The sequence below is a fragment of the Pelobates fuscus genome, chromosome 13, assembly GCF_036172605.1.
Source record: "Pelobates fuscus isolate aPelFus1 chromosome 13, aPelFus1.pri, whole genome shotgun sequence".
Lineage (NCBI taxonomy): Eukaryota > Metazoa > Chordata > Amphibia > Anura > Pelobatidae > Pelobates > Pelobates fuscus.
Genome location: NC_086329.1, coordinates 10,501,846 through 10,523,824, shown reverse-complemented (window position 1 = coordinate 10,523,824; position 21,979 = coordinate 10,501,846). Strand labels below are relative to the sequence as shown.

Genomic DNA, 21,979 nt, shown 5'->3' with positions numbered 1-21,979 from the left:
TATATCTACCCTTAGAAATGTCGACACCAATTCATCTACCGTTTTAAATGTCTCCACCAATTCATCTACCCTTATTAATGTCCCCACCAATTAATCTACCCTTATAAATGTTCCCACCAATTCATCGAACCTTTTAAATATCTCCACCAATTCATCTACCCTTTTAAATGTCTCCACCCATACATCTACCCTTTTAAATGTTCCCACCAATCCATCTAACCTTATAAAGGTCACCATCAATTACTGTACTCTTATAAATGTCCCCATCAATTCATCTACCCTTTTAAAGGTCCCCATCTATTCATCTGTTTTTACAAACATCTCCAACAATTCCTGTATTCAATCCATTTCATCCAACCTTATACATGTCCCCACCAATTCATCTAGCCTTATAAATTTCCCCACCAATTTATCTAACCTTATAAATGTCCCCCATCCCCCCAATTTATCTAATCATATAAATGTTCTCATTAATTGATCCCGCGTTATACATGACCCCACCAATTCATCTAACCTTACAAAGGTTGCCATCGATTACTGTACTCTTATAAATTTCCCCATCAATTCATCTACCCTTTTAAAGGTCCCAACCAGGTAATCTACCCTTATAAAGTTCCCCATCAATTCATCTACCCGTATACATTTCTCCACCAATACACACCTACCCTTATAAATGTTCCCACTAATTCAACTAGCAGTCATGATCTTGCTCAGGTCAGATAGGAGGCTTTGGCCAGAGTTGACAAAAGAGGCTTTATCGGCAGGTTTTGATATATCAGCAGGTTAACTTATAGAATGAAATAATAGGGATAAGAAAGTGAGAGAAATAAACATTAAGGTAATATGCCCTATAAAGATAATAAACAGTTGTGCAAATAATAAGAACGCTAGAGATAACAGTATATGAAGAATAATAAGACGGGTATAAAGAATAAGGTTTCAAGGTAAGAAAATAACACCTTGTAAATAAAAGTAAGCAGCAATGTCCAGATAGGGGTTAAGCAGGATTGGTATGGAGCAGGGTTGGTAGTAAACCAGGTTGGCAGGATAACGCAGTGTTACAGGTAATCCAGGTTGGTATGAAGCAGGGTTGGTATGGAGCAGGGTTGGTAGTAAACCAGGTTGGCAGGATAAAGCAGAGTTGTAAATAATCCAGTTTGCTGAGAAGTAGGGTTGGTAGAGAATCAGGTTAGAAGCAATGAAGGAAAGTCCCAGGTTGCTTCTCAGGAGCAGGATCTGAAGTCTTTCAGTAATAACATCAACTTCAATGTAAAGGCCACTTGGATTGTCGGGTGTAGCCTTTTATAGCATACTTGATACATGCTATGCAGGTGTGAGACTGAGGTGGCTAGTGGCTAGGGAGGCCACTAGAGGCGAAAAACACATACTGTATTTAAAGGTACAGAAATAAATGAAGATAAAACATAGTAATAAACACCAAGAAACTTTGTGGTGGGATATTGGGAGTACCCACAGAGTGTATTCAGCAGCTAAAGATAACACAGTTGAATACAATAATAGACAAGCGCCACCATTTCCCACACCTGGTTGTGTCTGAAGATAAAACACAGTTGTCAGGATAGGATCCTGACACTAGCCTTATAAAGGTCACGATTAATTCCTGTACTCTTATCTATACTTATCTATTTATCTATCCTTACAAAGGTCTCCAACAATTCCTGTAGTCTTATAAATGTCCCCACCAATTTATTTAACCTTGTAAATATCCCCACCAATGCATCTACCACCAATATATCTAACCTTGTAAATATCCCCACCAATGCATCTACCACCAATATATCTAACCTTATAAATATCCCCACCAATGCATCTACCACCAATATATCTAACCTTATAAATATCCCCACCAATGCATCTACCACCAATATATCTAACCTTATAAATATCCCCACCAATGCATCTACCACCAATATATCTAACCTTGTAAATATCCCCACCAATGCATCTACCACCAATATATCTAACCTTATAAATATCCCCACCAATGCATCTACCACCAATTTATCTAACCTTATAAATATCCCCACCAATGCATCTACCACCAATATATCTAACCTTATAAATATCCCCACCAATGCATCTACCACCAATATATCTAACCTTATAAATATCCCCACCAATGCATCTACCACCAATATATCTAACCTTATAAATATCCCCACCAATGCATCTACCACCAATTTATCTAACCTCATAAATATCCCCACCAATGCATCTACCACCAATATATCTAACCTTATAAATATCCCCACCAATGCATCTACCACCAATATATCTAACCTTATAAATATCCCCACCAATGCATTAACCTTTTAAAGTTCATCTAACCTTATAAAGGCCCCCATCAATTAATATAACCTTAAAAAGGCTTCTATCAATTCCAGTATTCTTATAAACGTCCTTATCAATTCATCTATATTATTAAATGTCCCAACCAGTTAATTTACCCTAATAAAGTTCCCCATCAATTCATCTACCCTTATAAATGTCCCCACAATTCCACTCCCCTTCTAAACGTTTTGTTAATTGATATAAAGAGAATAGAAAGTGATATAAAATTTGTATAATTTTCAGTGAATCATCTATATAATTATGTGCTAACGTGTGTGTGCTACTTTGTTCTGATCACCTTCCAGAGCAGAGGATATTCGTGGTATAATTTATTTTACAGCATTTCGATATGAATCGCATCTGTCTGGAAATAGAAGCACCGTTATTCAGTATTGACTGTTCTGATAATGACAAATAAATGTTAGTCCTGATGCAATTTATGCTACCAGGAATTAAAGCTAAGTCATCTGAACCTTCTCAATATCTGGAATATATACATTGGGACTCAAATACATGGTTAACACAGTAAGTTGTTGTGTTAGCTGTTTTTAATATAACTAACATTCCAGATTATGATTGCAACACACAGATATAACAAAAACAGTTGATAGGGGTTTTCTCCCTAGGATAGGGGAGAACCAAAATGGTTTATAACATAGTCTAAGGTGGTACAAACACATAGAGTACCACGCATTACCTTCCGACTTATTGGAGAGTGTCATGATGATTGTCTCTCTAGAACAAAGGCTACCAAATAGACCTGATAGACCTTTACAATTTTAGAAAAAGTGCCCTACAGAACTATAGCTCCATAATTTTAATTTTCAAAGATGATTTAACTAAGATGGTGCTGTCACTCCCATGAAGACCATTCCGATGGTTCCATAACCTGCGTCCACATTTAAAAAATAAATAGTGAGTCTCAATGATACTCCTAAAAAACATAATTTCTGCCTGAGGAACTCATTCTATTGAACATCTAGATCTGATAGATCTTTATCAAACTTTCTCTATGGTCTTCCCAACGTCTGTGCGGGGAGTGAAGCTGGGAAGACCATAGAGACTAACTGTCGGAATTCAAATACATTTTGACCCAAGGTGTGTGTATATGGCTGATGCATCCTGTCATATACTAATGCTAGGAATGAGTTTTTCTAATTTTTTACATATACTTCATTTAAAGACAACCATTTCCTTTCAAAACTTAGGATGGATTATTTTAATAAAAAATAGTTTTGAGATGACAGTGGTCCTTGTATGATTGTGTAACCTTTCCTCGATGTTGGTACTTCCTGTCCCTCATACATCTTTCTTGAAACCCTTAATTCTAGACTAATTGTAACGGATCGTTTCGCTCACAAGAGGATAAAAACAGTTTAGGCGATAATCCCCTTTCCAGATTTACAGTCATTACCAGATGCACCAATCACACATGGATTACCTCCCACACATCTCCTCCCCTCAGCATGACACATAATCCCCGTAATCATGTACATTACTTCCCCACTTTCTGGATGTACCCCAAATACCTAGAGTACACTCCCAAATAGGGGAACAAGAGACACACGAACACTGGAAGCAGCCGAACAGGAAAAGCCCTATGAACAGCTTACACTCCTGGCAATCGGCATACAATCAAATTCCCCCCAAGAATGAGACAACACTTCACTTTGAGGGTTAAGCAGGAACTCACGTTTATTAACACAACTGGCTTATAAAGGATTCTCCCATGCAAGGGACGGATTTTCAGTCATTACCCGATGCACCAATCACACATGAATTACCTCCCACACATCTCCTCCCCTCAGCATGACACATAATCCCCTAAATCATGTACATTACTTCCCCACTTTCTGGATGTACCCCAAATACCTAGAGTACACTCCTAAATAGGGGATCCACTGATAGCCCTGATCTGGGTGAGTAACATACTCAAAGATCACCCAGATCGGACCAGGGGTTCGGGAGTTATAGAGGTTGAAAGATATGACCGACCGCACAGGCAACAGTAGCCGAAAAAAGTTCCATAAGGATTGGCCTTGCGGTCTGTCTCTGTTCATGGGTATAACTGGCTGAAAGTACCGAATGCAATAGCTGTTGACTGCCTTCATTGTAATCCTCTCGTTCGTATGAGTGTTTCTACCGAACGGCGGCCCGTTCGGTAGTTTCGGCACGAACCCATGGAGGTCTCAGCGGCGTTTGCCTAGTCGAGTGTCCGATTTTAGTTCCAGACACTCGACGGCAGAACACCGCTGTTCGGGAGTTCAAGATGGCCGCCGCCACGTGTTCGTTTGACGAACAAAGGCCACCCAGCGTTCGTCAATTAAGCTGCGGTTAAACGCAGCTTCAGGGAGGTCAATTGGCGGCACACTCCAGCTCCTAGGTGGCCGGGCATTCGGTAGTTTGTTCGGTAGATAAAATCTACTGAACACCCCGGCAGAAAGGCACGAATAAGCCTTTCTGCAGGGAAAATAAAGGTTTGAACTGCAGGGCCATAGTCTAAAGGGAGCAGGCGAGCAACCAGGCTTCTCCAGTGTACAGTGGCGAGGTTGGTTTCGCCACACTAATATTCTGATTTAGTGCATTCTATTCCTGCTCCCACCATACTAGACCAGAGCAATAAGTAAGCTTTCTAAGGTCCTAGTCTTCTGTTTTTATTACAGTAACCTACAACAAATTTTCAGAAGGGCAGGTCCCTGTTCGAAGAGAGCCCATGGACTCATAGGAGATCTGCTTGTACCCAGTCATTCACTGACTGTGTCCTCTTTTCGTAGTTACTATCGCAACACGCCTTTCCTCCGGCACATGGACGATGCTGTGTGCTGATGCTTTGCCCTGGTGCCAGAAATCTATCCTGCTCCGATCAATATCTTTTATGCAGTCTGCGTAAATACAGCATTTTTAGATAGATGCTTGTTTAATTTCTTAGAATACTTGTGAAAATCTTTTTTTTAGATTAAATACAATGTATGGACAGTGTGGTTGTAGTTTTGGTGCCTTGATCACAAGCATTGCTCCTTAGCTAAACCCTTGCCTCCACAATACATGGCACCATACCTGTAACTTATTAATACCTTACATACCTTGACCTCCAGGCTGTGACCTAATCGTACTACTCCGTTCACCTTGCTCTCTTACTGGGTACACCTTGTTTGCCTTTTAGCCCAGGCTCCTAAAACAAGTTGATTATTTTGCATAATCAATTCAGTCCTATTCAGACAATACTTATATTATAATAAAAACGTATTTATCCACGAAAGGTACATTCAGATTACTCTGGTTTTCAAGTACTTCCTGGGGGTGTTCGTTTGCCCAACATCCAGGGGATGGTTCTATCTACATTCATACAATGGGGTTGAAGTTCAGGCAGACAGCTTGTCCTGTGATGCCTACTACAAAGCTAAAAGCTGCTGAATCTGACACTTTTATCTGCATGAATGTACTATAAACACTTATTCCTAAATATGAAAGCTTTCCTTCCTCGATATAGAAAGACAAAATCTTTTTCTCCCCCGATACCCCGATACTTTCTTTCAACACACCAGTGACCTTTGTCCTCGGTATTGGAGATCAGCAGAACATTCTGTTTCCCGGTAAAGGGAAAAAAACGCTATAACTTTAACCCTGGTTAAAGGTACCTTAACCCTTTCTCCAAGCGTAGAAGGGGATCAAACATTTTATTTTGTCCCAAATAAAGTGTTCTTCATCCTTTCTGTTTACATTGCTCTACATTAAATATTAAACTATAACATTTATATTTTTGCTTATCAGAATGTATTTTTTTTCGACCAGAAGAGAATATTGATTGGATTTTGCAAGCACCATCCGTTAGACATAAGATATTGATGGAATGTTAGAGCAACCGAAGCAGACTAATTAATGTAATTACCAAAAAAAAGAAATCATGTCTGTAAGGAGGGCACATTGATGCAGTAATACTGACATGGATCATCGGAAAAGCATATCGGTCCATGTATGATGTAAGCTCTTATTTACTTCATGGATGTGTGATGCCGTAAAGCCAGACAGCGATTGCTTTTCATTTGAAAGAAAACTGTGCATCCTTTCTCTCTTGATACATCCCCAAGGCAGTCACATCGCCATGCTGATTTGCTGCAGTGAAGACTGCAGCGTCTCTGGTCCGCCCTCCCCCTTTCCCCGTTCTGCTTAGAGCATCAGTCTGTAGCCAGTGCATGTGAGCAGCAGTGAATCCCTCATACATTCATGCTTTGGAATGCTAAAACAATAGCCCTGTGCCTCAGCCGATCACACCCGTAATTCGACAGCCCCTCGAGATGCAGACCAGTGCCGACTCAACAAGGATGGAATGCTTTTGGACCAACTGGAAATGTCAGGGTATATTTTATATATGTTTTAGTCGTGCATGTGTACAAAGAACGGGGAACGTTTTGCATCTGTAGGCAAGATCGTTTCGTGTTATTCACTTGGTATATATTCATTTCTTGCATTATTTATTTATTTATTGAACATTTATTTATTTATTTTTACAATTGAAATCTCCAAAGCTCTCCATCATGTACTCGCCATGTCGATAATACAGTATAATCTTTCATTTTACGAGCTTAGAATTTCAAGCCGATTCTTTCTGGTTAAACCGTCCACTTAGATTCTGTTCATACCTGCTATTTAATCTCTGGGTTTTATTTTCCAACAATGTTCTTTGAAATGAAAGACATGGATATTATTGCTCGGTAGAAACAAAGCCGTGGGCTTATAATAAAGGGGCTCCATTTGACGGGTACACACCCATTGTGAAATTCGTGTCTGCTCCACAAAGAAAAAAACCAGCTCCGTCTGTTATCAGAATATTGCTAAATATAGGGGGGCAGGATGCTCAAAACGTAATAACCTTCATATTTACAGAAATTCAAACAGATTGATAGACATTTACCATTTTAAAGATTCATATTATTCATTGTATGCTTTAATCCGAGGCTGCAGCTTTATTTAATGAATTAATATTATATTATTGGGACTGGGTGTGGCCGTTGATGATATACCTCTGTCTGTACTTCAGCCATATTTTTTTAGCATCCCGTTTGGTCCCTCCTTTGTTTTTGCTAGAAGATTCAGAGCCGGCTGTGCACAGTGATATTGAAACAAAAGGCGTATGGGACAGTATATTAAACCAACCAAGGTTATAGCTTTCTCATATGACATATTCTATGAATGATCAGCATTAACTAGAATAGACACCACCCATCGCGTCCTAATACATTAAACAAATATATATTTTCCATTTACGTGCATGATTTTTGTGTGGAAATCTGTAAAAATGTATATTCTGAGCAAAAAAACAAAAAAAAAACATGTTAGAAAAAAACAAAAAAACAACAACCTGATCAATCTGTTGTGTTGTGAATGATTTAATAATTCCAGGCAGATTGGCGAAGTCCTTGGTTGTCATGGTTACAAAGCTCATCCTGATACCAGCCCGTAGGTGAAAAATATGTTATTTACCGTTTATTTGAAGAGGCCTAAATAAAGGCTCAGACGTCTCTGCAAAATATAAATATAAACCCAAAGTGTATAGATAATTGTCATTACTTCCGTATTATAATAGTCATTATTAGATATAATGCATATTGATACATATATAATTCATGTATAATTTTCAGGTGGTTCCCAACAGAATACCGCCGGCCTCTTAGTTAATAGTAAAAGGATGTAAAATATGTTTCTCTTGTTGCATGAAATAATTACTGTTTGTTACAATAAATAGCTAGAAAATAGGCAAGCGACAAAATGGATGTAATGACTCCCATTAGAGATATTAAGGATATAAATAATTGCTGTTGTGGCTACAGGTTTAGCTACAGGACTGCAATAGATGTACAATAATTATCCATATACCTCGCAGGAGGTTTTTACAGCAGAATTCATTCTCTACTTCAATGATTATTTTCCTTCAAATTAAACCCCAAATTGACTGGTAACCTAGTATATCGAAGAGCTTCATCAGAGGAAAAATACTATAAAAATAACAATAGCCCTAAAACAATAAATAAAAACAAGTTCAGCTGTGGGGAACCATTAAATGTGTTTAATTTGGAATATTTAGGATGGTAGGCATATAGCACTCCATATGACTAAGCAGCAATTATGTAAGGGTACTAAGGGTATGTTGATATATGGGGCTGGTGATCCATCCTGTCTACTCCACCCAGGCAGTCGTTGGTCCAAAGAGTCAAGTGTTGGAACGCTCCCTACCCCCTAAATGTTTGATGCAATAACAAAATAATAAATTGATTAAGTGTGATAAGGACTAATGATAAGTGTGAATGTATTGTGTGTGTGTTAGAAAAGCACATGTATGTGATATGATTAGTTCTGCAATCCTCCCCCCTCCTCCCCCACTTATTGATTGCAGCTCAGAGGGACAGCAAATAACTATGTCAAGATTTTGTCGTATATTTGAAGAAAATGCCCCATTATCTGGGTACAGAACCTATATACATGCTCAGCTTGCTCCAACAAGAGCATCGCCCATTGCTTTAGTATTGGGCTGTCAGACTCTATAGGACAGGCCTACAAATTGTTCTGTCTTTTGGGGCTGTTATTGGGTAACAACGTAAGGGGTGGAGTCAGGCCTGTTTAAAGTGGTTATTGTTTCCTAAGTGTGTGTTATTATCTAATAGATAATTAATATCAATATGGATTTTGGTGAGAACATAGAATGACTGCTCATTGAGATGGGTTGAGAACAATACGAAAAATAAAAAGAGCCCAAAAAGTCAGGGGGTCTAGATACAGCCCACCTTTTTTAAACTTCGCCAGTCGCTATGTCTCCACCTTAAATGAAGATTGGCATTCATTTCCAAGCAAGCCTTTATATTTTTGAGTGATGTTTTACATGTGGCTATTGCTCTTGTAGGCCAAATTGTGCAGTCCATCAATGGATCGTCTAAAGTAAACTCATTTTAATTAATTGTAGAAAACCAAATAAACATCTGATGTAGAACAGGTAGAACATGAGTATTAGTAAAGAAACTTCCGAATCACGTGGCCACAGTAGCCCAATACTTTTGCTTATAACCATCGATGGATAGAGTCATCAATAAATCTGTATGAAAGAGGCAATGGACTATCATATTACTTTCAAACCTGACACTTTTGTAAAGGCCTTCAATGAAAATAAAGCTGTATCTCTGTTGGGCAGTTTGGAGGAAGAGGAGGAGGGTTCAAACAGCACTGTGTCCGCCATACCTCTGTTCTGCCTCCATTGAGTCCCTTGTGTTCTAGAATTATCTAGATGGACCTGTAGGGTCTGAGCGAAGGTCTAATTTCTATAAACGTTGGCCAGTCGTTAAGGCCTCTGTTAGTTATATTGGTGCCATAATAAGGGACCATAGCGTACAGAACAAGGTCAAAGCTTGGAACTGAGGTAATGTATGAATGGTCTGCATGGTTTACAATAGGATTTTGATAAAAAAAAAATTTATACCTTGCTGTTACAAGTGTCTATATCAAACGGACTGCAAATTGTAAACATTGGACTGTTCCTTCAGTAACTGTTACAGTGAGGAAAAAAAGAATGTGATCCCCTGCTGATTTTAAACGTTTGCCCACTGACAAAGAAATGATCAGTCTATAATTTTAATGGTAGGCGTATTTTAACAGTGAGAGACAGAATAACAAAAACAGAAATCCAGAAAAGCGCATGTCAAAAAAGTTATAAATTGATTTGCATGTCAATAAGTGAAATAAGTATTTGACCGCTTTGACTTAGTACTTGGTGGCAAAACCCTTGTTGGCAATCACAGAGGTCAGATGTTTCTTGTAGGTAGCCACCAGGTTTGCACACATCTCAGGAGGGATTTTGTCCCACTCCTCTTTGCAGATTCTCTCCAAGCCATTAAGGTTTCGAGGCTGACGTTTAGCAACTCGAACCTTCAGCTCCTTCCACAGATTTTCTATGGGATTGAGGTCTGGAGACTGGGTAGGCCACTCCAGGACCTTAATGTGCTTCTTCTTGAGCCACTCCTTTGTTGCCTTGGCTGTGTGTTTTGGATCATTTTCAAGTTGGAATACCCATCCACAACCCATTATTAATGCCTTGCCTGAGGTAAGGAGGTTCTCACCCAAGATTTGACGGTACATGGCCCTGTCCATCTTCCCTTTGATAGTTGTCCTGTCCCCTTAGCAGAAAAACATCCCCAGAGCATAATGTTTCCACCTCCATGTTTGATGGTGGGAATGGTGTTCTTGGGGTCATAGGCAGCATTCCTCCTCCTCCGAACACGGCGAGTTACATTGATGCCAAAGAGCTCGAATTTGGTCTCATCTGACCACAACATTTTCACCCAGTTCTCCTCTGAATCATTCAGATGTTCATTGGCAAACTTCAGACAGGCCTGTACATGTGCTTTCTTGAGCAGGGGGACCTGCAGGATTTCAGTCCTTCATGGCGTAGTATGTTACCAATTGTTTACTTAATGACTATGGTCCCAGCTGCCCTTATTAACAAGATCTTCCCGTGTATTTCTGGGCTGATTCCTCACCGTTCTCATGATCATTTAAACACTACGAAGTGTGATCTTGCATGAAGCACCAGACCAAGGGAGACTGACAGTTATTTTGTGTTTCTTTCATCTGCGAATAATTGCACCAACTGTTGTCAACCACTCACCAAGCTGCTTGGCGATGGTCTTGTAGCCCATTTCAGCCTTGTGTAGGTCTACAATCTTGTCCCTGACATCCTTGGACAGCTCTTTGGTCTTGGCCATGGTGGAGAGTTTGGAATCTGATTGATTGATTGCGTCTGTGGACAGGTGTCTTTTATACATGTAACGCTGAGATTAGGAGCATTCCCTTTAAGAGAGTGCTCCTAATCTCAGCTTGTTACCTGTATAAAAGACACCTGGGAGCCAGACTAAGGGGGCGATTAAGACACACAAAGAAGTTGGGAGGATGTCGGAGACAAACAAAGATGGGGGGGGAGTTAAGAGACAAACAAGGGGCTTGCAAGAGATACACCAAAGGGGGATGTAAGACGCAAAACATAAAAAATTCATTAGATTTTTTCTGCTCCCCTCTCAGCCCCTATCCTACCCCACAAACTCTCTCTTTCACAATACACACACACTCACACACACAGTGCATCCCTATACACACACATAAACACACCATGCTTACCTTACACACAGAGAAACACACAATGCATCCATTACACACACACACAATGCATCCCTTACACACAAAGACAATGCATCCCTTGCACAAATACACAGAAACACACAATGCATCCGTTACACACAATGCATCCCTTACAGACAGAAACCTTACATTAAAAGGACACTATAGTCCCCAGAACCACTGCAGCTTAATGAAGTGGTTATGGTGTCTATAGCCTGTCCCTGCAGGCTTTTTACTGTAAACACACAATGTGTGCAGCACTGATGTTGGTTCATGTGACAGATCATATGGTGGGGCATTGTGATGTCACATGGTAGGCAGCGCATATGGGGGGAGGGGGGGAAGAGGGGCACATTTTTATTTTGCCTAGGGCAGAAAAAATCCTTGCACCGGCCCTGTCAGTGGAGCTAAACTAAAGAGGCAGCAATTGCCCAGAGCACCTGCCTTGCAAAGACTTCTCATTGAGCTGCATTGGGAAGTCTGTGATTGTACAGTCACAGAAAGTCTGGGCGGGATTAGAAGGGGAGGGTTTGCAAAGGCTACAGACAAGAGATCTGCTGCTTTTACAAGTTGTCTTTATATTTACCCCAGTGAAAAACCGCATAGTTAAATGCATCCATATTTTAATAGGAGTATATCTACTAAATAGTGATTTGTTGTTTTTTTTTGTATTGTGCAGTGTTGTATTTAAGCAGTGGAGTATCCCTTTAAAGAGATTAAAAATACAAGATTTAGGGAATCAAAAGTAGCAATAAAAACTGAATTCAATAATAGCGCAAACTCCCAACTTAACTCCAAAAATGAGAACAGTGGGGTACATAATGACATAGAACATAACAATCAGAATATTGTATGGTGTAATAGAACGGAAGACTAATACAGGTTCAAGAAGTACACAGCGAGCTTAACACAAAGGAAATAAAACACAAGGATTGTATTCTCGGCATGATACACGTAAAGCAATAATAAGGAGCAAGGAAACACCCACACCGTCGATACACGAAATTACATTTTCAGCCTGCAGGGTATCCGTTTTTCTTTTGATGGCTGTAAAATATATAAATTATTTCAAATGTGCCCTCCTTTTTAAATAACCACCTTAGTGACAAGTGGGCATTAGTTATTTCTTGTAATGATTCATCACTTGGTAAAGACTGGCGTCATATTTGCGTACCGGGTAGATAACTATTTCATTTTCTGAACAATCTACTGAAAGTGGACAAGCTTAAATTGTGCTAGGGCAGATAAGACTCGCTAAGGAAGATTTTATAAAATAATTTTCATATGTTGATATAATTACTGATAGTTTGTTCGCTAAATAACGACAGCCGGGTTGCAAAAATGTTATATAATAGAGATTTTGTTCAAGCTTGGTTGTTTTGCTAACATTTTGCAATGTAGCCATCATCTCACCACAATTCACAGCAAAACCGGATGTAAGAAAGGCTCGCGTTGATGGAAGCATGTCTTTTTTCAGCCTATGTAACTATGTAGCTATGGTGAATAATGTATCGCCTAGAGTAGGCATAGGCAACCTTCAGCACTCCAGATATTTTGGACTACACCGCCCATGATGCTCTTACACCCATAATGCTGGCAACGCATCATGGGCGGTGTAGTCCAAAACATCTGGAGTGCCGAAGGTTGCCTATGCCTGCTTTAGAACGTATTCAATACCAGCTTTATCGGTGTAAGAGCATTATGGGTAATGTAGTCCACAACATCTGGAGTGCCAAAGGTTGCCTATGCCTGGCCTAGAGCATATCCACACACGCTTTGAACAAATCAACATTAAATATGGTTAGAGAGATCTACTTATTAAAACGTTTGTGGGTATTGGTTGGCTTCATGGGCGGAAGATTTCTTTCTGTGTTTGTGTTAAATGGGTGGATTTATCACTAACCATAAATTCTTCTTCCGGTTTTCCCTTCCAGCTATTGACTTGTTATACTGGCGGGATGTAAAGCAGACCAGCATAGTATTTGGAAGTGTCCTTCTAATGCTCTTCTCACTGACTCAGTTCAGCGTGGTCAGCGTCATCGCCTACCTAGCTCTTGCTGCACTCTCAGCCACAATCAGCTTCCGAATCTACAAATCAGTCTTACAGGCCGTACAGAAAACCGATGAGGGACATCCTTTCAAGTGAGTTGTATCACTGACCAGATCATTTCAGATGGCATTTGTAGACTGTATTTGTAATACCCCTCAGTACTTGTTAATTTAGCGGCATCATCCTGTCCCGTCCATCCTGCAATGTTTCCTTACTGCTGAGTGTGATGTCATGACTAAAAAAACAATATTCAATGTAGGGGACTGCAAGCAAACAATATTCAATGTAGGAGACTGCAAGCAAACAATATTCAATGTAGGAGACTGCAAGCAAACAATATTCAATGTAGGAGACTACAAGCAAACAATATTCAATGTAGGGGACTGCAAACAAACAATATTCAATGTAGGAGACTGCAAGCAAACAATATTCAATGTAGGAGACTGCAAGCAAACAATATTCAATGTAGGGGACTGCAAACAAACAATATTCAATGTAGGGGACTGCAAACAAACAATATTCAATGTAGGGGACTGCAAACAAACAATATTCAATGTAGGAGACTGCAAGCTCCTATAGTAAATATCAGTCACTGCCTGCTCTGGTGAGGGATCATTGCAAATCCGGCACAGCTTAGAACTTTGCAGAAAATGCAAGTTCTTCAAATATGAATCCAGTTTATTTGATCACTTTGTTAACCATTGACCAGATTCAGCAAGCACCACGTGCACATTCAAGTTCCCCATAGGAAATCACTAAATGTAGTGCTTTTCTATGGGCTTCCTCATCACGTTACCATGTTTTACTCGGTCAGTGCAGTATAAGAGCCTTGGTACGCCATCAGGAAAGAAGCCACTAAAACTACATTGCAGGGTTAAAACACAGTCATTGCACCCAGACCACTTCATTAAGCTGAAGTTGTCTGAGTTACTATAATGTTCCTTTAACTAAAACTATAGGCTTGCTATTGCACAATTTTGTTTTATTGCAAACAAAACCCCCCCCCTTTTTTTTTTTCAAAGCAAACATATCATCAGAGGGCAGAGCACTGGAATACCTTGGTTAAACAGGTCATAATAGGGTTTAAAGAACATGTATTATATAAATTATATTTATTGTACTGTTAACCATCGTATCATAGATTATATGTGATATGTAGCTGAACTATGCAACATAATATTGTATTGCATTGAATTAACCCTCCTAGACCCAGTTAAAATTATTGCGGAGCAGCTCCATGATTTTTAGATACATACTAAAAAAACGCAGTTTTTATAAGATTTTATTTTTTTTTAAAAACCTACACTAAAAGCACAAGTGAACTTGTACATAACTTAACTGTCCGCTCTTCTGGCAGGACTTTGTCAGTGTTGCAGTCATTGCAGGGGAATCTCATTGAATATGGCTCATAGATAGTGCTATAAAGTGCTGTGCATGCGCAAGGCTGTGAGTGAGTGAGTGAGTGAGTGAGTGCATGTTACATTATGTAACTCCCGTTCAGCGCTAGATTGCACGTATATCACAGCTGGCATCACCCCATAAGAAACTCCTTTCTTTTTCTGTCTGCTAGTTGCAGGGTTGCAAGCATCCAATATTGGGAGATAGCCCTCTGCCCCTTTAAACAGCTTGTAGTGCGGGTAACGTCTGGCTAGTACCTTCTGGAACACTTCATTGTAAAACATTATAATAAGCCAGTAATAGAACAGGATTTTGTTACATCATTTCAGAAGCTACTTGGATGTGGAAATCTCCCTCTCCCAAGAGCAAATCCAGAAGTACACAGACTGTCTTCAAGCCTACACAAACTGCATTGTTAAAGAACTGAGGAGGCTTTTCCTAGTGCAGGATCTCGTGGATTCATTAAAGGTAAGTGTGGCCCTCTTTTGGGAACACCAGGGAACTGTCCCCAACAATCACAGCGCGAGAGCATCATTAGACACATTGCGCTACACTGAAACAGGGCTCTTTGCAAGTATGATTGACAGGCAGCCTGGTGTGCATTAATGCCATTCTGACCTGCCATCAACTCAGGCGTGGTTGGGAGGTATGATATCTGTACTTACAACCGTCTGATATCCAATGTCCCATTTAGTTTGGTGGCCAAACATATCTAGAAATTTACTTTTACATAGAAAGTGTGCATAGAAAAAAAACACTGGACCCTGCCTATATAAATAGTCTTCTATAAAGAAACTCCGCAGGGGTGTGGAGACATCAGCGACACTAGAACCCTAAAAATATAGGAGGTGTTGCTGTAGATAAGGAATAAATGGGACAATATGCTTGGCTGGGCTATTCCAGCCAATCATATTGACTTGCAGCTGCTGCACAGGGGCTGTAAATCTCTTATGTCGAAGTAGATATAGTGTCATTTTACGTAGGCTACGGACCTATGGCAGTTATGTTTGTAATTGTTGCAATGTTGTATTTTCTCATTTTTATTAATCTCTCTCTCTTTTTTTTTTTTTTTAAGTTTGCTGTTTTAATGTGGCTGTTGACGTACGTCGGGGCTCTTTTCAATGGACTCACGCTTCTCATCATGGGTAAGCTGTTAGCTTCTTTGGTGCAATTCCAAGAACTGGTTTATATTTGCATAGTTCCATAGTTCCATTCAAACATCAACAATGGTATATATCGCATCATCATGATTGTGCAATAAAGAAAATTATACCTGGAAATTCTTTTTATAAAAAGAATGGGCCAACACCACTTCCTAAATAGTATATATATATATATTTTTTTTTTTTGGATGCAGACCCAGGGGAGTATACTAAGCTATATTCCACTCTACTAAATATTATCCGTTAATGAAGTATAATCTGGAATTGACAAGTTCCTGGGGACGCTAAAGATTTTTCTTCATTTTGTATTTTGCGCACAGACATTTGTTCTAAATACTGCAAACATTCGTTAACCCTTTGTTTTACAAATCCATGAAACGTTCAAGAAAAATTTTTTTTTAAGTAACGTAAAAGCTGTGAGAAATAAACCGTGCACACATTCAATGTAATTCGATATAATAGGAATTGCTGCGAATTAGAAAGAGAATCGCACATTTTAGAAAATAGCTGGTCAGCAAAAATACTCGTTTTTTTTTCCCCCCCAGCATTTCTCTAACCGTGTTAGGATTTCTGGGTATAAACCTTCTGTTGTTATCACGTAATAACTTTACATGTGTTGTAGACAGGTGAGTAACATGCATTGCGTGATGATGTTTGTAACCTCTTTTGTTTTGTAGCTGTGGTGTCTATGTTTTCACTTCCAGCCGTCTATGACAAGTATCAAGTAAGTACTCAATATTTCTTGTCTAAAAAATGTGAAAGTGCACTTTTTATAATATAATAATCCAAATTACCATTCCATTCTAGGCGCAGATTGACCAGTATTTGGGACTTGTGAGGACAAATATTAACACCATTGTGGCAAAGTAGGTTAATACGTTCAGCTGTGAAATTAAACTGTATTGTCTATAGGACATGTTAACATGTTTTAAAGCAAAGTTGTATATTGTAAGATAATAGAACCTTCCAATTAAATCATTGTATTATTTACTGTTGAGCGGTACAAATATTTTGATTGATCAGTCATATTACTTTAACACAATAAAAATCTTTATTGAAAGCTAGCTATAGGCTGATCTAGTTTTCAATGTATCCAGTCAAAACATTTTTGCTAAAATAATTAAAAAAAAATACAAATCAAGGACATCTTACGAATATAGCATTTTTTCACAACAGATGTTTTATTTGCATTTTAGCAATTTAAATTAAACAGCACAGGTCAAACAACATAGAGTCTAGAAACCCAGAGTGTCACGGGTGGCGGCCTGAAGACCTGGACCGCTGAGTGCCTGATGATGATGATAGGAGTCTCAGGGTGGAAACAGACAATCAGGTTCTGGTGCAGGGTAACCCCCCCTATCCCCACTGGTGTTGAGCACCAGGGTTTGTGCGGCGACATACCAGGGCCCTGATGCAGCATAAGCAGATGCCAGGAGCTGATATTAAACAGATAAATATCCAGTACTAGAAACAAGGTAAGACTAGAACAGGCACCAAACAAGATAACAAGAAAAGACTTGAAGAACCCAGAACCGGAGCAGGACAGAAAGCAGAACCCAGAACATGTACACAGTACATGAGGGGAACATGAATAGGACATGGACAGGGCAGGGCAGGACTGTGCATGAACTGGGAATACAAGACAAAATGAAACAAGACAAGAGATACAAGGCAAAACAAGAGGATACATAACCAAGTACTATATGTGTAATAAACATTGAAGATTTAGACATACATAAATGGCCAAGATGTATGCAGCCCACCACTGTGCCAAAGTACTCCAAGTACAGTGGGTCCTAACTGCCTAGATATGCATGACTAAATAAACAACAATAAAACATACACAGTACTTACCTGCAAAGAACGGAGCTGAGCTAATGAGACCACCGCTTGCAGGAACAGACTGAAACAAAAAGGATTAATGGCAAAGGAACCGGTGAGGCAACAAAAAAACAAACATTTAAAGAAATCAAGGAGACTGGGAATTCCAGGAACGGAATAAAGGAATGAACCCAGAAAATCCAGCATAAAGAAAACCAGACATAGAATAGAAAACCAAAAAAAAACCAAGAAAAACTAAACAAGAATTGTAAAAAGAGTACTGGATAGCAGAAGCCATTGCCAGAAATGATCCGCAACAGGAACAGGATGTGACACTGAGTACACGAGAGAAACGTCATGTTAGATCTAATAGAGGCTCTTGAAAAGGTTTAACCCCTTAAGGACACATGACATGTGTCACATGACATGATTCCCTTTTATTCCAGAAGTTTGGTCCTTAACGGGTTGAACTGTATACCAAGTACCAAGGAATACACATTTATGTTTGTGCATTTTCATAAACAACTATAACATGAAAAGATGACAGACCATGGTTTAAAAACAATAAAAAAATCACAGCGATGAGCAAGTGGAGGTTTAAAGCAAGCTGGTATTTAATATATTCTAAAGCAGGCATGGGCAACCTTTGGCACTCCAGATGTTTTGGACTACACCTCCCATGATGCTTTGCCGGAATTATGGGTATAATAGCATTGTGGGGGATGTAGTCCACAACATCTGGAGTGCAGAAGGTTGCCTATCCCTGTTCTAAAGGTTTGTGTATGTGGAAATGTGTTATTTAATGTATATTTACAACTTCTCGACATTCAAAAAACATAGCAATTCCGTATAAAAGTGCTGTATTCTGAACAGTGATCTAAATAAAGTACCAAATGTGGGACAATCACAGTGGTAACAAATCTAACGAGAAGACACATTCACATTGTTGGTTCCACTATTTTCCATTTTTAGACCACTTTGTAGAACATAAAATTTTTTTACATAACCCTTATAGTTTACTTCAAATGTGGAGACGTTTTAGGTTCAGTTGATTAAAATAAAACTAAAGACGTGTCAGTTTAAAAAAAAAGGTGGAGAACGCGTCTAGAAACCAGCTAGGTGGAGAACTCATCCAAAACCGTAGGCTCTAGAACACTACAGCAACCCTGGAGAGAAAGACACATTGGGAAATTAGAATAATCTAATCAGGGTTTATCATTTCAAGTCCCATGCTACTAGGCAGGCCTAAACGTTACTAGCCATTCCAAGTCTAAAAGGTCCTTGGCACACAGCACGGGTGAATTTCTACATGCCGATGCCAGGGCTGAATTTTTACTTGCCAATGGCGAGTCAGTTAGTGGACATTTTGAGCTCTGACGTAATAATTCGAAAACACAAACATATCTATTATTTATTTTTAATGGGGTGCATATTTTTGTCTTTCATTTGTTCTGCATCGTGCTAATTGTTGATTGTATTTCCAGGATCCAGGCTAAAATCCCAGGTACTAAACAGAAGGAATAAATACACATTGAAGGAATTCAAGTACTTGGTAAATAACGTGAAGTCCGATGTGGAAACATACGTTCCTACACTTCACTTCTGATCTACTGCACCATTCTGTAAACACACCGCGTACCTACAAACATCCAAATACAGAGCAGCTCTTCGGAATCTGCCTCGACGCTATTAGAAAAATTGCAATCAGCTGTGTCAAGCACTCGAGTATAGTGAAGAAATACAAAGTGTACTAGATGTGGTTTTTTTTCCTGTGTTGCTTACAAAGTGCATGATGTCGGAAGCCTACGTACCATTTGATTTTTTTTATACGATTTTTTTTTTTAACTTATTTTTTTTAGTGTTCTTTCTGCTAAACTTGCTGACGCTTCTATAACTTAATGTGATGTGAAGGCTTCACTCTTAGAGCACTGACGCAAATCGTACAAACTTGCTTCTTTGTCTCTGGGCCGCTGGTTGGGTATATCTCAATTATATATATATAAATATATATATATATACGTAGAACTGTAGAACAATGTTTCGTGTTTTCGAGCACAAAAAGTGAAAATCATGTCTGTCCGTTTTGTATGAATAAACCTGCAGTACTCTTGTTGTAAGGGATTGCGAAGCAGATATACATGTATGGTATATAGACCGGTCCAGCTTGTTAAATTTATTACAATTTGTATTACATTCTCTGTAGTTCCTAGTGAACTTATGAACTCTGAATATTTGCACTTATTATGTACTTGACACTGAATGCAGAAATAAATGGTAATAAATGTACAAGGGTCTCTCTTGTTGAGCTTGTAAATTAATATCAATCAAAACCCCCCACCCCTTAAGATCCAATGTGAAACCAGTATCAATTACAGGATATTCTCTACAATTACCTTATTGTTGGTGTGGATTACATAGGTACTGTAACATTCTGCTGGTGGTTTCATACACTTTAAGTACAAATGGGAATAAAGTAAAATTATTAAAATAAATTTGTGTTTTCCATGTACCACGTGAATACATATGGATGTGTATTTTTAATTCAATAGTTCGGTTTCAGCTTCAACTTTATTATCACTGTACAATGTACGTACAAGAAAAATGATCAGAAATACATTAGCGATTAATAAAAAAAAAAATACTATATATATAAAAAAAAGTACTCTCAATGTAAGCTTTAGCATTCCTTACCTAATACCATACAATCTCTTCTTTATTAATAGAATTAGATTTAACAGCCTAATAATGCATATAGACATTACACAACACTGCCACCAATAATATTGTTTTATCGTCACATGTAGTATTTTTGAAAATACACACTCCCGCAATTAAATCTCCTCTTAATTTATTAGGGTAGGGGGCAATACAAGGATTTCAGATCAGGGAGGAACAAACTGAACGGCAAAACTAATAAATAGAAAAGCTTGTTAGTTTATAAAAATTGAGCTGATTAGTTCGGACCATAATAACCATATGTGTTGGCCAGCACCAGTTCTCTTCTTACCTAATGTTTGTGGGTAAGGGATATAATAGATAATTACAAGGATTTTACTGCCTTCCTCAGGGGTACCATGTTCCATTGTGGGAGGAGTTCAAACTATTAGCAATGATTCCCCCCACCTCCCCCCAACAGGGCAATGGTTTCCCTTCTTTCTCTTCATCCAATGTTCAGCAGACAAGGTGTTAAATATAATTGGCAGATTCCATGCAGCCCCCCTATTCCCACAACCCATGTGCAATAAGTACATCTAACATATGTCCATTCCCATTACAGCATAATAAGGCCTCTTAGCGTAGCTTTGTCGTCCATCTTAATGGAAAATTATCTCTTACTTCAAAAAGGAAATGGAGGATAATGACCAGAAATCTCTTTAATTGACAAATTTTCAGAATCCCCATACCGAACGCTAATGGCGATCGTGTATATTAAGTCCACAACACAGCCTGCATTTGTTTATTTATTTAGTCTAGTTTATCCACTAAATGGTGAAGACTTGAGAAGGGTATTGCATATTTTAGGTCAGAATAGCCCAGCTGGAAAAACAACCGAGTTTGAGACATTTTAAATCTGGCTATTTTCCTTGAAACTTGCCATTTCCTGGTCAATTCCCAATAGTTCAAGGTTTAATCAATAATCCTGTCATGAATTCATGAGTGTGAGAGAATGGAAGTTGCTGTTACCGTCCATTAAGTGACACTTAACGGTAAGACTTCTAATGAGGTGCACACGCTGTTTACGAAATATACGCTTTTGAGATTATTCACTAAACTGGGATTTGTTGAGAACTGAAGGGAATTGCTACGGTCAAAGTAGCTGAAATGGCATATAAACGGAGTTGGATCATTTTTCCTCAGTTTGAGATAATGTCTTCAGAATTCCACGCAGAGCAGGATTAACTTGAAGGAATCCGTACAATAAAATTTAAAAACTCTTATTGTAACTGAAAAATATCCAAAACTCTTTAACATAATACAAATACATAAAATGAAATGCTGCTAATAACGTGATGTTCCTCATCATGCCTGGTTTTAGAAA

General features: G+C 38.8%; 1 protein-coding gene across 2 annotated transcripts in view; it reads left to right on the top strand.

The window, feature by feature from the left end:
• The window catches only part of RTN1 (reticulon 1), a 99,212-nt gene extending 78,983 nt beyond the window's left edge, over positions 1-20,229 (top strand). Inside the window, exons 1-7 of one of the 2 annotated variants that reach the window (XM_063440067.1) lie at positions 6,432-6,708; positions 13,443-13,650; positions 15,286-15,424; positions 16,032-16,101; positions 16,797-16,843; positions 16,927-16,985; positions 19,425-20,229. In XM_063440067.1, coding sequence (XP_063296137.1) covers positions 6,648-6,708; positions 13,443-13,650; positions 15,286-15,424; positions 16,032-16,101; positions 16,797-16,843; positions 16,927-16,985; positions 19,425-19,464 — 624 coding nt within the window. In that variant the 5' untranslated portion in view covers positions 6,432-6,647 and the 3' untranslated portion in view covers positions 19,465-20,229. Of the gene's footprint in view, positions 1-6,431; positions 6,709-13,442; positions 13,651-15,285; positions 15,425-16,031; positions 16,102-16,796; positions 16,844-16,926; positions 16,986-19,424 lie in introns of those variants that run through there. The other variant, XM_063440066.1, reaches the window with a different exon arrangement.
• The last annotated feature ends 1,750 nt before the right edge of the window (positions 20,230-21,979 follow it).